The sequence below is a fragment of the Xenopus laevis genome, chromosome 8L (assembly GCF_017654675.1).
Source record: "Xenopus laevis strain J_2021 chromosome 8L, Xenopus_laevis_v10.1, whole genome shotgun sequence".
Lineage (NCBI taxonomy): Eukaryota > Metazoa > Chordata > Amphibia > Anura > Pipidae > Xenopus > Xenopus laevis.
The window spans coordinates 8,236,105-8,250,531 of record NC_054385.1 but is presented as its reverse complement, the minus strand read 5'-3'; the positions used below and the strand labels follow the sequence as shown (position 1 = coordinate 8,250,531).

Here is a 14,427-nt window from a genome sequence, read left to right as displayed (position 1 = left end):
AAAACAATAAAGATGCAACTGAATATGTATTAGACCCAACTCATCAACTCAGAATGTAGTTTCTACAATGGCCTGACGCAGCCCTTTGCCTTAACGGTTATTGCCCCTATAGTTAAAGAGCGGGTTATCACTGGGGAGTACGTTCCCTTTGAAGATAATGTCTATAAATCACAACTGGGTATATAGAGCTGTCATCTGTCAGAAGGTCACTTGTTGTTTGTCTTCAGGGACGTCTCTGCAAAAAATATGGGGTCTAATTCAAAATCTTGACCCATAAAAACACATATTGTGACACCAAAAATGAACATCCTCTTTTTTTTTTTTTTGCAGAAAATGGATTCAAAGCACTACATTAACCCCAGACGTGCCAGTAAGATCATTTCATAAAATGGATTGAGAGCATTGCACTACTGTGGCTGGACACAAGGGCGGCGCTATAGCCGTATCATACAAAGTGGTAATAGGATCACAGGTGTAATGGGCCCAGTATAAAGATCTGTAGCATCCCAAACCCCCTCCCCTGTGCTCCTGCTTTGTACATACTACACCTGATCCACATACCCAGTCGCACGGCATCAGTGTGTTTGTGACTTGGAACCAGAGGGTTAAGGCTGAACAGAAAAGTTCATTCTATAAACTATTTCCTGACAGATAACCCAGTACAGGGGGTGCAGCCAACCTGGGTGACAACGAGTGTGACCTTGTGTGTGCCCCGCCTCCTATTTACACAAGGGAAACAACAGTGCACTGCAGTGTGTAATACTATGTGTACAGATACCTCCTATTGGATTATAATGCTCTCTGTACAATGCCACCTCACCCCATTCTGGGCACACAATAAGCTATACCCTCATACTGTACTGTCTAAGGGAATCAATATGGCACCTCCTCCCATATGTATAAATACAAATATACAGAGAAGGAATGTTCTGGGCATACAATAAGCTATACCCTCATACTGTACTGTCTAAGGGAATCAATATGGCACCTCCTCCCATATGTATAAATACAAATATACAGAGAAGGAATGTTCTGGGCACACAATAAGCTATACCCTCATACTATACTGTCTAAGGGAAACAATATGGCACCTCCTCCTCCCATATGTATAAATACAAATATACAGAGAAGGAATGTTCTGGGCACACAATAAGCTATACCCTCATACTGTACTGTCTAAGGGAAACAATATGGCACCTCCACCCATATGTATAAATACAAATATACAGAGAAGGAATGTTCTGGGCACACAATAAGCTATACCCTCATACTATACTGTCTAAGGGAAACAATATGGCACCTCCTCCTCCCATATGTATAAATACAAATATACAGAGAAGGAATGTTCTGGGCACACAATAAGCTATACTCTCATACTGTACTGTCTAAGGGAATCAATATGGCACCCCCTCCTCCCATATGTATAAATACAAATATACAGAGAAGGAATGTTCTGGGCACACAATAAGCTATACCCTCATACTGTACTGTCTAAGGGAAACAATATGGCACCCCCTCCTCCCATATGTATAAATACAAATATACAGAGAAGGAATGTTCTGGGCACACAATAAGCTATACTCACATACTGTATTGTCTAAGGGAATCAATATGGCACCTCCTCCCATATGTATAAATACAAATACACAGAGAAGGAATGTTCTGGGCACACAATAAGCTATACTCTCATACTGTACTGTCTAAGGGAATCAATATGGCACCCCCCTCCTCCCATATGCATAAATACAAATATACAGAGAAGGAATGTTCTGGGCACACAATAAGCTATACCCTCATACTGTACTGTCTAAGGAAACAATATGGCACCTCCTCCTCCCATATGTATAAATACAAATATACAGAGAAGGAATGTTCTGGGCACACAATAAGCTATACTCTCATACTGTACTGTGTAAGGGAATCAATATGTCACCTCCTCCCATATGTATAAATACAAATATACAGAGAAGGAATGTTCTGGGCACACAATAAGCTATACCCTCATACTGTACTGTTTAAGGGAATCAATATGGCACCTCCCTCCTCCCATATGTATAAATACAAATATACAGAGATGGAATAATTTAGACAAAAGTTATCCTCCTGTCCATCACTTATGTTATGACTAAGGAGTAGTTAGTACAAGGCAATGGGTATGGGTCATTTGCTCCGGTGGGACCTGTGCCAAATGGCTTCTTTGGATTCTGTTGATGGTGGAGATATTGGCAGGAGGCTAGTGCTTAGTTTGTCTGTGGTTCTCCCTAATCTTCACCTATGTATTTGTGAACATACAGAGAAATTTGGAGGGAGGGGTGAGCTATACCGTACCATGCTCCCTTCTAATCTGAACACTCCCTTTGTACCTCCATGGTACCGAGAGGAGCAAGGGAGATGGTACTGCCAGCCTTCCCTGGGAAACTTGCACCCTGAGCCATGCTCCTATTTGCAGAGCCTTCCACAAACAGCCTTGTCAATTATTAATAAGGGAGCTGGGAGCCAGGAAAGTGAGACCTGAGAGGGGCGGGGAGATAGAGTCAGCAGCAAGGAGTACAGAGAGGGACACAGAGGCACAGGGACGGACCAGACAGCAGGAGAAGTTGGGAGAGAATCCTCACCAAAGGAAAGTGCGGAGGGGCAAGAAAATGAGAAGCAGGAGAAGGATTTCTCTGGGGTAGAAGAGTCAGGAGAATAAAACTACAGGGGGAACTGATGAGAAACAGAGAAGACAGAGACACAGAGAAGAGGCACTCACTATCCCACAGCTCAGGAACAGTCGGATACAAGCCCGTGTCCCGGGATCTATGGCTACAGGTATGTGTATGGGTCAGTCAGAACGAACAGAACCTTTTATGACACAATAGAAACTGCAGAAACCCCTCATTTTGTAATGTCCAAATATAACAATATGGCAACTCCCACCCATACAAATATATAGAGAAATAATACATGCTCTGGGCACACAATAAGCTATACCCTCATACTGTACTGTCTAAGGGAATCAATATGGCACCTCCCTCCTCCCATATGTATAAATACAAATATACAGAGAAGGAATGTTCTGGGCACACAATAAGCTATACCCTCATACGGTATTGTCTAAGGGAATCAATATGGGACCTCCTCCTCCCATATGTATAAATACAAATATACAGAGAAGGAATGTTCTGGGCACACAATAAGCTATACCCTCATACTGTACTGTCTAAGGGAATCAATATGGCACCTCCCTCCCATATGTATAAATACAAATATACAGAGAAGGAATGTTCTGGGCACACAATAAGCTATACCCTCATACGGTATTGTCTAAGGGAATCAATATGGCACCTCCTCCCATATGTATAAATACAAATATACAGAGAAGGAATGTTCTGGGCACACAATAAGCTATACCCTCATACTGTACTGTCTAAGGGAATCAATATGGCACCTCCTCCTCCCATATGTATAAATACAAATATACAGAGAAGGAATGTTCTGGGCACACAATAAGCTATACCCTCATACTGTACTGTCTAAGGGAAACAATATGGCACCTCCCTCCTCCCATATGTATAAATACAAATATACAGAGAAGGAATGTTCTGGGCACACAATAAGCTATACCCTCATACTGTACTGCTTCTAGGTGCAAGTAGACAGGTATGGCTTGGGTGGCAGAATGCATTACTGGCACAGTCAGACTGGTACTTCTCAGTAACTTCACTACAAGGCTACAAAACGCCCACCAGTTACTATAGCCAGAGGCATCTGAACTCACTGAACCAGTGCGGCTGCTGCTGCTGGTGAACCTCTTAATGGGAATGTAAACGAAACAACATTTTTTTTGTCGAATTAAAGAAAATTAAATTGTATATAATATACACTCATTCCAAGTTTTCAGTGGGTTCATGGTTTTATGTAAATGACATTGCTATTGTCTGTCCCTTGCAGCTCTCTGCACTGGTGGTTCTGGCTATGTGGCAGAGGCCAGCTGGTTAGAAGCTGCTGCATCCAGTTTGCCATTTAAAAACACAAATCATTTGTTTGCTCTGCCCTCGCTAATCTTATTTATCACAGTTTGTTGTGTTCAAGGAGAAATCTAAACAATGTATTCACAACATTTATTTACCCATAAACACAAGGACCGGGCATGGCTTATAGTGTGTACTGAGCTCTCCTTCTCTACTTATTTGTACTGAGGCAGAAACACAAGGTACTAATTGTATAAATACACAGTATAGATCTAATGATCCAGGTAAGGTTTGGGGGGACAGGGTTCAGCATTAGGGCGGTGGCACATCTGAAGATTCAGGGGAGATTAGTCGCCCAGCAACAAATCTCCTCTTCTTCAGGCAACTAATCTGCCTTCCTGCTGGCACAAATGTGAATCACTTCGATTTTCTGAAGTTTCCTCGTGTGAGTTGCTGCTGGGCAACTAATTCCCCCGAATCTTCAGGTGGGCTACCACCCTTAATGGGCTCAGGTAGGTGGGACGATATCCGTCTATAATTAAGATGGTGGATGGAATTTATTTGGGCACAGAAGGGACCAAAAGGGCAAGTCTGAATGGGGGGGAGGAGAGAATGGGAGCATAGTGGGGATCACAGATAGAAAAGAGAATGGGAATAAAGAAATGAGCGAGTAGTATGTAAGAGGGGGGACATGAAACTACAGAATTAGGGAGAGGGCAGGAGCACAGAAACAAATGGGGGTGAGGGAGCACAGAACAAGGACAGAGAATGGAGTTTGAGTTGGGAGGTGAAAGGGGAGAGAGGAGGAGGTGCACACGAGACCCAGGAAAGGTGGGCAAGTAAAGGAAAACAAGTGGAGAAAGAATGGGGGGCAAACAGGAGACTCAGGAAAGGTAAGTAAGTGAAGAAATAAGGGGAGAAAGAATGGGGGTGCACAGGAGATTTGGTAAAGGTGGGCAAGTGAAGGAAAACAAGGAAAGAAAGAACGGGGTGCACAGGAGATCCAGGTAAGGTGGGCACGTGAAGAAAATAAGGGGAGAGAAGGAATGGGGGTGCACAGGAGATCCAGGAAAGGTTGGAAAGTGAAGGAAAACAATGAAAGAAAGAATGGGGTGCACAGGAGATCCAGGTAAGGTGGGCAAGTGAAGAAAATAAGGGGAGAGAAGGAATGGGGTGCACAGGAGATCCAGGAAAGGTGGGAAAGTGAAGGAAAACAAGGGGAGAAAGAATGGGGGTGCACAGGTTTCACTGTATATTTAATGCACTGTATGACATTATTATAATATGCTAATTGGCAGGAGTGGAGTTTGAGGTTTTCCGAATAGAGGGGGACAGCAGCAGCCATGAGCAAAGGAACGGGACCGGAGAAACTTCTTCTACATCCACTGGGCAGAACCTGAGGACCAACACTCCATGCCCAGGAATGCTCCAGCCTCCCGGATCCAGCCGACCCAAGGACAATACAGAGGAGCCCAAGGGAATAGAAAACAATGGCTTCGTTGGGGACCCTCCACCCTATTCCCCACCAGATCCAAAGATTGCCCACCTGTTATACCCGGGGTACCAGAGCAATTTCCCCGGCCACATGCCCGTATTATACCAACCGGGGCCCCCAGGACAGAGCATGTACAACTCTCAACACCTGCCCCCTGGATCCTACCCCTACATCATAGTAAGTCTGATCTCTTCTCTGAGCTCCACATTCTATCCACACACTTGTGCTCACATTGGACATCTACTGGTCCCAGGCATGTTCTGGGCAGAGCTTTGTATGGAGCTGCTGTACAAGTATACACCAGCAGATTTAGCATGGAGCGGGGCTTTAGTACAAGAAATAAGGGGTAAGCACAGAATAGAGGGTCACATCCAAACTTGAATCTTGGGGAACGGATAATGGCATCAAATTTCCCATTCGCTCCCTTTCACACCAATGACCTTTGATCTTCTCTTACTCCAGGAAAGTTACAGCAAACAAACTATAAAAGTTATCAGTGATTTTATAGCAGGGCCTGTGCCATTCCTTCCATATTCCAAGTCAATCTGCAGGGAGATATTTAACACCATGGGGTGGGGGAGTATTGTGACATTAGCCTTAGTCACACTTAGGTGTATTTCGGCAGTCAAGCAATTCCCCCATGTTAAATGGAAACTGCCTGTTGAAACTGCCAGTCATGAGCTTTGATTGGCAGTTTGGAAGGTAATAGTGAGTCGGACAAGGGGAATGAGAGCAAGTGGGTCATAAAAGGGGGCAGGGGATTTATTTGACCTTTGCTAGAAACTCACTGGCAGATTCCAAAATATCAATGACTGCCCCCAGGGAAACCGCTCCTTCCATAGCAATGTCTGGTGTCCTGCAGAACAAGATGGGAAAGCAGATTAATGGCACTTTGCTGCTTTAAGTTAGAGGGGAATGTACATATGGAGAGGTCAGGCCATAACTCTGGGTCATTATTTACTTATGTAATCACTGGAGGCAGCTACACACCATTACCAATATCCTGCAGCAACTGCAACCTCCCAAATATCCACTCGCCTCTTACGGGCTGTGTCCAGAAATAGTTCCCTTGGCCACTTCTCAAAATAATAAACCATAAAAATGCAATTTCACTCATTTCCAGTTGATGTTCTAGGCTGGAATTAACTAGCAAGTTTCAATGTATTATCTATGCTGGGAGAATTATACCCCCTGCTGTAAATGATAAGGATATTAGAAGTGTGTGACCATATAAAGGCACAAGGCTGCAGGCTGAGTTATACAGGGAACTCTGAGTATCACTCATGTATTATAAGGGATAATGTACCCCCTACTGTAAATGATAAGGATATTAGAAGTCACTGAGGGGTTCTGTGACCATATAAAGACACAGGGTTACAGGCTGAGTTATACAGGGAACTCTGAGTATCACTCATGTATTATAAGGGATAATGTACCCCCTACTGTAAATGATAAGGATATTAGAAGTCACTGAGGGGGTCTGTGACCATATAAAGGCACAAGGCTGCAGGCTGAGTTATACAGGGAACTCTGAGTATCACTCATGTATTTATAATGGATAATGTACCCCCTACTGTAAATGATAAGGATATTAGAAGTCACTGAGGGGTTGTTCTGTGACCATATAAAGCACAAGGCTGCAGGCTGAGTTATACAGGAACTCTTGAGTATCACTCATGTTTTATAAGGGATAATGTACCCCCTACTGTAAATGATAAGGATATTAGAAGTCACTGAGGGGTTGTTCTGTGACCATATAAAGGCACAAGGCTGCAGGCTGAATCTGCTGTTTAATAGAAAGTGCAAAGCATTCTCCTCTCACAAAGTACTTTCCCCATACCACAGCCCAGTAAGGGTTAAATTCCTAATTTCCTCTCCCTGGTGCATAAGAAAGAAATAAGATATTTGGAAGTCACGTGCTGAGGCTCCTTGTTCTGGAAGCATAGTGAATTATTTATCACAGAAGCATTTTCTGCTGGTGCTGCTTTGTGAAAAGGAAACCGCTGTGGGTATTGGGGGTTTCCGGTAGAATTCCCTGTAATGACTGGAAATTTAGAGGCTGCAAGGACTGATGGTCATTCAGAGATGGGAATTTATGAGCGGTTGTTACATCAGTCATTGCTTTGGAGGAATAGCACCACTAGCCAAACACTGTAGAACTTCTGGCAGAGATAGTTGGGAGTGTGTGTGTAATTTAAACTCAAGGACAGATCCGGTTCTTTTGCATAATAAGTGTCACGCCTGGGTTGGTTTTCCACCCACCAATTCCAACCGCTTCACCTTCATGTGCTTCCTTACCATTTGTCTGTTTCTCCTTTGTCTTTATTCTCCTTAGAAAAGATTACTGTAAAAAACGCCATTAACCCAGAAGCATTAAATGACAGGGTATAGAAGTGGCTAAAGGGTCATAGGTTGGTGGGCTGATCTTCTACTTGTACAGGGAGAGTTCTTAATGGGTTTCTAAAGGTGGATATGCTCTAAATACTCCACACTCTAATGAGAACCCTAAGTGAGTGGACAGCAGTGTCTATTGGGCAATGAGATGGGCTGGTCTTCTACTGATACAGAGTACTAGAGTCCCAACTGGGTTTCTAAAGGTGGATATGATCCAAATACACTATGCTCTGAGGAGAACACCAAGTGAGTGGACAGAAATGTCTTTTGGGCAATGGGTGGGCTGGTCTTCCACTGATAAAGACTACTAGAGTCCCAACTGGGTTTCTAAAGGTGGATATGCTCCAAATACTCCATACTCTAATGAGAACCCTACGTGAGTGGACAGAAGTGTCTATTGGGCCATGGGGTGGGCTGGTCTTCTACTGATACAGAGTACTAGAGTCCCAACTGGGTTTCTAAAGGTGGATATGATCCAAACACACCATGCTCTGAGGAGAACAGCAAGTCAGTGGACAGAAGTGTCTATTGGGCCATGGGGTGGGCTGGTCTTCTATGGGTACAGAGTACTAGAGTTCCAACTGGGTTTCTAAAGGTGTCTATGCTTTGAATAGTCCATTCTCTAACGAGAACCCTAAGTGAGTGGACAAAAGTATCTATTGGGGCACAGGGTGGGCTGGTGTTCTACGGGTACAGAGTCCTAGAGTCCCAACTGGGTTTCTAATGGTCGTTAAACTATGGAGCACACCAAGTGAGTGGTGAAAGGTAGACCACACTGTAACAAGACACAATGGCCATCTTTAAAACTTCTGCAGTGGCCTGGGTTAAAGAGAAGGAGAGTTAGGGTGTTCAACCAGTCCAGCCGTGCCCAACTTTTAAACTCTCACCTGGATATGTTTAGGAAGTGCTTTTCTTCTAAATTTAGCATCAGAGATATTAATGCCACCTTTCCCAGATGCTGGTCACCCGTCCATTTCATTCTGATCACTTGGTTGGTACAAGAAGGTTCAAAATGTTCATCAAGTTCCACCATACACCCACTGGCAGATGAAATAAGGGTGATGGCAGTTGGGAGTCCAGGAGTTTAGGCTGATATTTTGAAGGGTATATAGTAAAAGTGCAATACAGGAGTAGGCACAAAAACCCGAAATTGGAAACATTGAGGCCAGTAAACAAGATGTCTCCAAATAGAGAAGAACAAACAATGGGGGAGGAAGTCAGACCAAGAAGATAGTCCGTGGTTACTTCTACTACTGAGCTTTATTTCTAATTTCTTATTTACACTCATAGTAAAAAGCATTTAACAAAAAGCTGGAAAAAAAAGTGCCTTGTGTTCTTTTAATACTCTCTTGAGGAAAGGTCTCCAGGGAGGTCATTCCATTGGCCCTTTATAGATTTATAAATGTATCCTCTGCCTCTTTCTTATAGCAAGGATACACCCAGTATGGCCCATGTCCTCATAAAGGAGATGCTCCAAACCTCTTATTGATCTGGATTCCCATCACTGGAGTGTTTTAATTGCAACACATGTATTTTGCCTATTGCTATGATATTGTTTGGAGGTGACTGGAGGTCAATAGATCTTGGGGGTTCAGGCATCTTGGCAAAAGTAGAGCAATAATCAATATCTTGCCTCATCTTTAGAGTCCTTGTGTTACATAGAACCTAGGCGCACAGAACAACCCCTCAGTGACTTCTAATATCCTTATCATTTACAGTAGGGGGTACATTATCCCTTATAATACATGAGTGATACTCAGAGTTCCCTGTATAACTCAGCCTGCAGCCTTGTGTCTTTATATGGTCACAGAACAACCCCTCAGTGACTTCTAATATCCTTATCATTTACAGTAGGGGGTACATTATCCTTTATAATACATGAGCGATACTCAGAGTTCCCTGTATAACTCAGCCTGCAGCCTTGTGCCTTTATATGGTCACAGAACAACCGCTCAGTGACTTCTAATATCCTTATCATTTACAGTAGGGGGTACATTATCCCTTATAATACATGAGTGATACTCAGAGTTCCCTGTATAACTCAGCCTGCAGCCTTGTGTCTTTATATGGTCACAGAACAACCCCTCAGTGACTTCTAATATCCTTATCATTTACAGTAGGGGGTACATTATCCCTTATAATACATGAGTGATACTCAGAGTTCCCTGTATAACTCATCCTGCAGCCTTGTGTCTTTATATGGTCACAGAACCCCTCAGTGACTTCTAATATCCTTATCATTTACAGTAGGGGGTACATTATCCCTTATAATACATGAGTGATACTCAGAGTTCCCTGTATAACTCATCCTGCAGCCTTGTGTCTTTATATGGTCACAGAACAACCCCTCAGTGACTTCTAATATCCTTATCATTTACAGTAGGGGGTACATTATCCCTTATAATACATGAGTGATACTCAGAGTTTCCTGTATAACTCAGCCTGCAGTCTTGTGTCTTTATATGGTCACAGAACAACCCCTCAGTGACTTCTAATATCCTTATCATTTACAGTAGAGGGAATGTTAAATCCAGTATAATTACATCGTTGATTATCTGTTGAAATACCATATATGATACAGGTTTTGTGTAGGACATTATTCCAGCCCTGTATCTAAATGACGTGCCAAGTTCCATATTTACACTGGCACAGAACGTTAGTATTCTGCCACCCGGCCATGCTGACATTTCTATCAAACAAAAGCTCGTATTTAGGTGCTGCCCAAGCACCTTCCTGGCTCTGGTTTAACAGGAACTCCATTAACGTCTAGTTCTCTAACTGACATATAATCATGAATGTCATGGTTGCCTGATGCCCTTGCTTTTGTTTCCACACAGAGTGATGGCTCATTAGGAATGGCACCTCCACCACGACCTGAAGTGAGGACCAAAGATTACATGGTGGAGTCTATACTCGTCATGATCTTCTGCTGCTTCTTGACAGGAATAATTGCTGTTGTCTATTCCCATGAGGTAAGTCATTGCCAGTGGCATAACCAGATGTTCCTGGGCTCCACAGAAAAACCTGTTTAATGTTCCATTACTTTTAGACTGTGTGTCCATAGCCTAAGGTTATTCTCTACTCCCAACTACTCCAATAGTCTTATTCTTCTTCTATAGTAATGATTGTTGGACTTTTTTTTAGTTCAAGCCCATCTTTAAGATCCAGCTTTTGGTAAAGGCCCCCTTAGCTCATAACAAGGTTACAGATATATAGAAACATTGGGGTAACAGTCACCCTGCTATAGTTCCAGGGGTACCCAGGGTACAAATAATCACTCACCCCAAATCTCCCCCTAACTGACCTTCAGGCTGGGCCCCCTTAGCTCATAACAAGGTTACAGATATATAGAAACATTGGGGTAACAGTCACCCTGCTATAGTTCCAGGGGTACCCAGGGTACAAATAAACACTCACGCCCAAATCTCCCCCTAACTGACCTTCAGGCTGGGCCCCTTAGCTCATAACAAGGTTACAGATATATAGAAACATTGGGGTGTCAACCTGCTATAGTTCCAGGGGTACCCAGGGTACAAATAATCACTCACCCCAAATCTCCCCCTAACTGACCTTCAGGCTGGGCCCCCTTAGCTCATAACAAGGTTACAGATATATAGAAACATTGGGGTGTCACCCTGCTATAGTTCCAGGGGTACCCAGGACACAAATAAGCACTCACCCCAAATCTCCCCCTAACTGACCTTCAGACTGGGCCCCCTTAGCTCATACAAGGTTACAGATATATAGAAACATTGGGGTAACAGTCACCCTGCTATAGTTCCAGGGGTACCCAGGGTACAAATAAGCACTCACCCCAAATCTCCCCCTAACTGACCTTCAGACTGGGCCCCCTTAGCTCATAACAAGGTTACAGATATATAGAAACATTGGGGTAACAGTCACCCTGCTATAGTTCCAGGGGTACCCAGGGTACAAATCAGCACTCACCCCAAATCTCCCCCTAACTGACCTTCAGACTGGGCCCCCTTAGCTCATAACAAGGTTACAGATATATAGAAACATTGGGGTGTCACCCTGCTATAGTTCCAGGGGTACCCAGGGTACAAATAAGCACTCACCCCAACTGTCACTTACCTCTGGCCCTATATGTATGTATTTCAGGCACGGACGTCTCTCGGCAGGGGTGATATACTCCAGGCTCAGGTGGCCTCACGCAAGGCTCGCTCCCTTGTCCTCTTCAGTCTGCTGTTCGGGGTGTTCGTGTCCATCAGTTGGATTATATATGTGGTCGTGGCCATTTTCTTGTGAAGGACAATTAGGGCTGGGACTGACAGACACCGAGTGTGACTATGGCAAAGGCACAACATACAGAAGTCGCACTCAGCGGGGAGAGCAGAGACTAAATGAGCTTGCGCTGGCATAACCCCTAACAATGTGTATATTTATATGTACAGAGAGCATTTAGCACTAATAAAAAATTGTAACTGTTCTGTTTCTCTTAAACTCAAAATGCCTGTGGCCTGAACAGCCCCTCATAGTCTGTACTGAGAGATCCCATAAAACTATGGCAGCATAGGTATTCCCTGTACTAAGCACAATTCAGCAGGAACAGTCCCCTAAGTTTGCTCATAGTCTGTACAGAGAGATCCCATAAAACTATGGCAGCATAGGTATTCCCCTGTATTAAGCACAATTCAGCAGGAACAGTCCCTAAGTTTGCTCACAGTCTGTACAGAGAGATCCCATAAAACTATGGCAGCATAGGTATTCCCTTGTACTAAGCACAATTCAGCAGGAACAGTCCCTAAGTTGCTCATAGTCTGTACAGAGAGATCCCATAAAACTATGGCAGCATAGGTATTCCCCTGTACTAAGCACAATTCAGCAGGAACAGTCCCTAAGTTTGCTCATAGTCTGTACAGAGAGATCCCATAAAACTATGGCAGCATAGGTATTCCCCTGTACTAAGCACAATTCAGCAGGAACAGTCCCTAAGTTTGCTCATAGTCTGTACAGAGAGATCCCATAAAACTATGGCAGCATAGGTATTCCCCTGTACTAAGCACAATTCAGCAGGAACAGTCCCTAAGTTTGCACATAGTCTGTACAGAGAGATCCCATAAAACTATGGCAGCATAGGTATTCCCAGTACTAAGCACAATTCAGCAGGAACAGTCCCTAGGTTTGCTCATAGTCTGTACAGAGAGATCCCATAAAACTATGGCAGCATAGGTATTCCCTATACTAAGCACAATTCAGCAGGAACAGCCCCTAAGTTTGCTCATAGTCTGTACAGAGAGATCCCATAAAACTATGGCAGCATAGGTATTCCCTGTACTAAGCACAATTCAGCAGGAACAGCCCCTAAGTTTGCTCATAGTCTGTACAGAGAGATCCCATAAAACTATGGCAGCATAGGTATTCCCAGTACTAAGCACAATTCAGCAGGAACAGCCCCTAAGTTTGCAGAGAGATACAGAGAGATCCCGAATAACAGCTGTACACAGATATGTTTAAAACATTTATTTTGACCATTGAGACATGTTTATCCTGTGTCTCCACTTCCCATAATTCCCTTCACTTAAAACACAAGTCCATGTTGTGGGAATTTGCTCCTCTATGTACAATTCCCCTTCTCAGTCTCTGTATAACGGTCATGCAAGGGCATAATAAAAAATAATAATTAAAATCACATGGATCCCCCCCCTCAAGGCAGAATACGGATATTTACATGAAATGTATACACTGCCCTCTACTGGACAGACTGGTAATGGCATTGCTGGGGGGGGGCAGAGTTTGGGGGAACAAAGAAGAAAACTTCAAGGTTGCACATTAAGCGGCTCTTTAGGGTGCAAGTTTTTTTACTAGTTTGTGATTGTCATTTTTCTTCCCAGGAAAGTCATTGGTGACATCACAAACCCCATGTTTTTATTGTTTTAACCCTAAAATGCCTGGGTTGGCGGGATATTTCCACGGAGACATGGCACAGAGTTTTTCCTGACACTGACAGTTAGGAGATGGCACAAAACCAAAAATAAAAATAAAAAATCTCACGAGACAAAAAGGAGAACACGGGGTGGAGCAACCCATGGCTGTGGGAGGAGTCAGCAAAGAGCTGGGTGAAGTTCATGGTAAACAAGCCCTTTAGACCCTCCCACTCTTGAAACGTTTGCGCTCTACAACGGATTCTGTTGCGGTTTCCGCTCGTCAGTCTCTGGCTTTTATTATTTTAGTTTTTTTGGCACCGCCTTAAGTCTTCTCGTCCCTTTCTGTTTTGCGCCTGGTGATGTTGCGAGGTTTGATCTTTAGGGACAGTTCCCACAGGGCCTCCTCCGCCAGGTGATCGATGAAGTCGTTGAAGAAGTTGATGATGTCATCATTGCGGCGGATCTCGTAATGCCTGCAGTGGGGGGGGGGAAAAGCGCACAGATGGCCGGTTACTGCCTGTTTATATCTGGGAATATACTCCTGTTGTTTGTGGGAGGAGCTACTGGTTTGACTTGCAGTTTCAGCCTCATCTCAGCTGCCTTTGTTTCTATGGCTGGCTGCCCAGAGCATTCCTTTACCCCTCTACAAGTGCATTATAATTTACAGAGAGTGGTCTAGCAGCTCAGGACACTGCTG

The 14,427-nt window shown here is 43.8% G+C and overlaps 2 protein-coding genes across 7 annotated transcripts in view; one reads left to right on the top strand and one right to left on the bottom strand.

The window, feature by feature from the left end:
* Positions 1 to 2,510: 2,510 nt before the first annotated feature.
* On the top strand, positions 2,511 to 12,291 carry LOC108698867 (proline rich transmembrane protein 1B). The gene is made up of 4 exons (XM_041572439.1): positions 2,511 to 2,811; positions 5,252 to 5,625; positions 10,680 to 10,814; positions 11,965 to 12,291. Exons 1-4 carry the CDS (start codon positions 2,802 to 2,804, stop codon positions 12,109 to 12,111), a joined length of 666 nt encoding a protein of 221 aa, XP_041428373.1. The 5' UTR covers positions 2,511 to 2,801; the 3' UTR covers positions 12,112 to 12,291.
* Positions 12,292 to 13,311: 1,020 nt separating this feature from the next.
* rapgef1.L (Rap guanine nucleotide exchange factor 1 L homeolog) overlaps positions 13,312 to 14,427 on the bottom strand; it is a 55,901-nt gene continuing 54,785 nt past the window's right edge. For all 6 annotated transcript variants that reach the window (XM_041572433.1, XM_041572434.1, XM_041572435.1 and 3 more), the window contains one exon: positions 13,312 to 14,203. In XM_041572433.1, the coding sequence (XP_041428367.1) occupies positions 14,053 to 14,203 (151 nt within the window). In that variant the 3' untranslated portion in view covers positions 13,312 to 14,052. The remainder of the gene's footprint in view (positions 14,204 to 14,427) is intronic.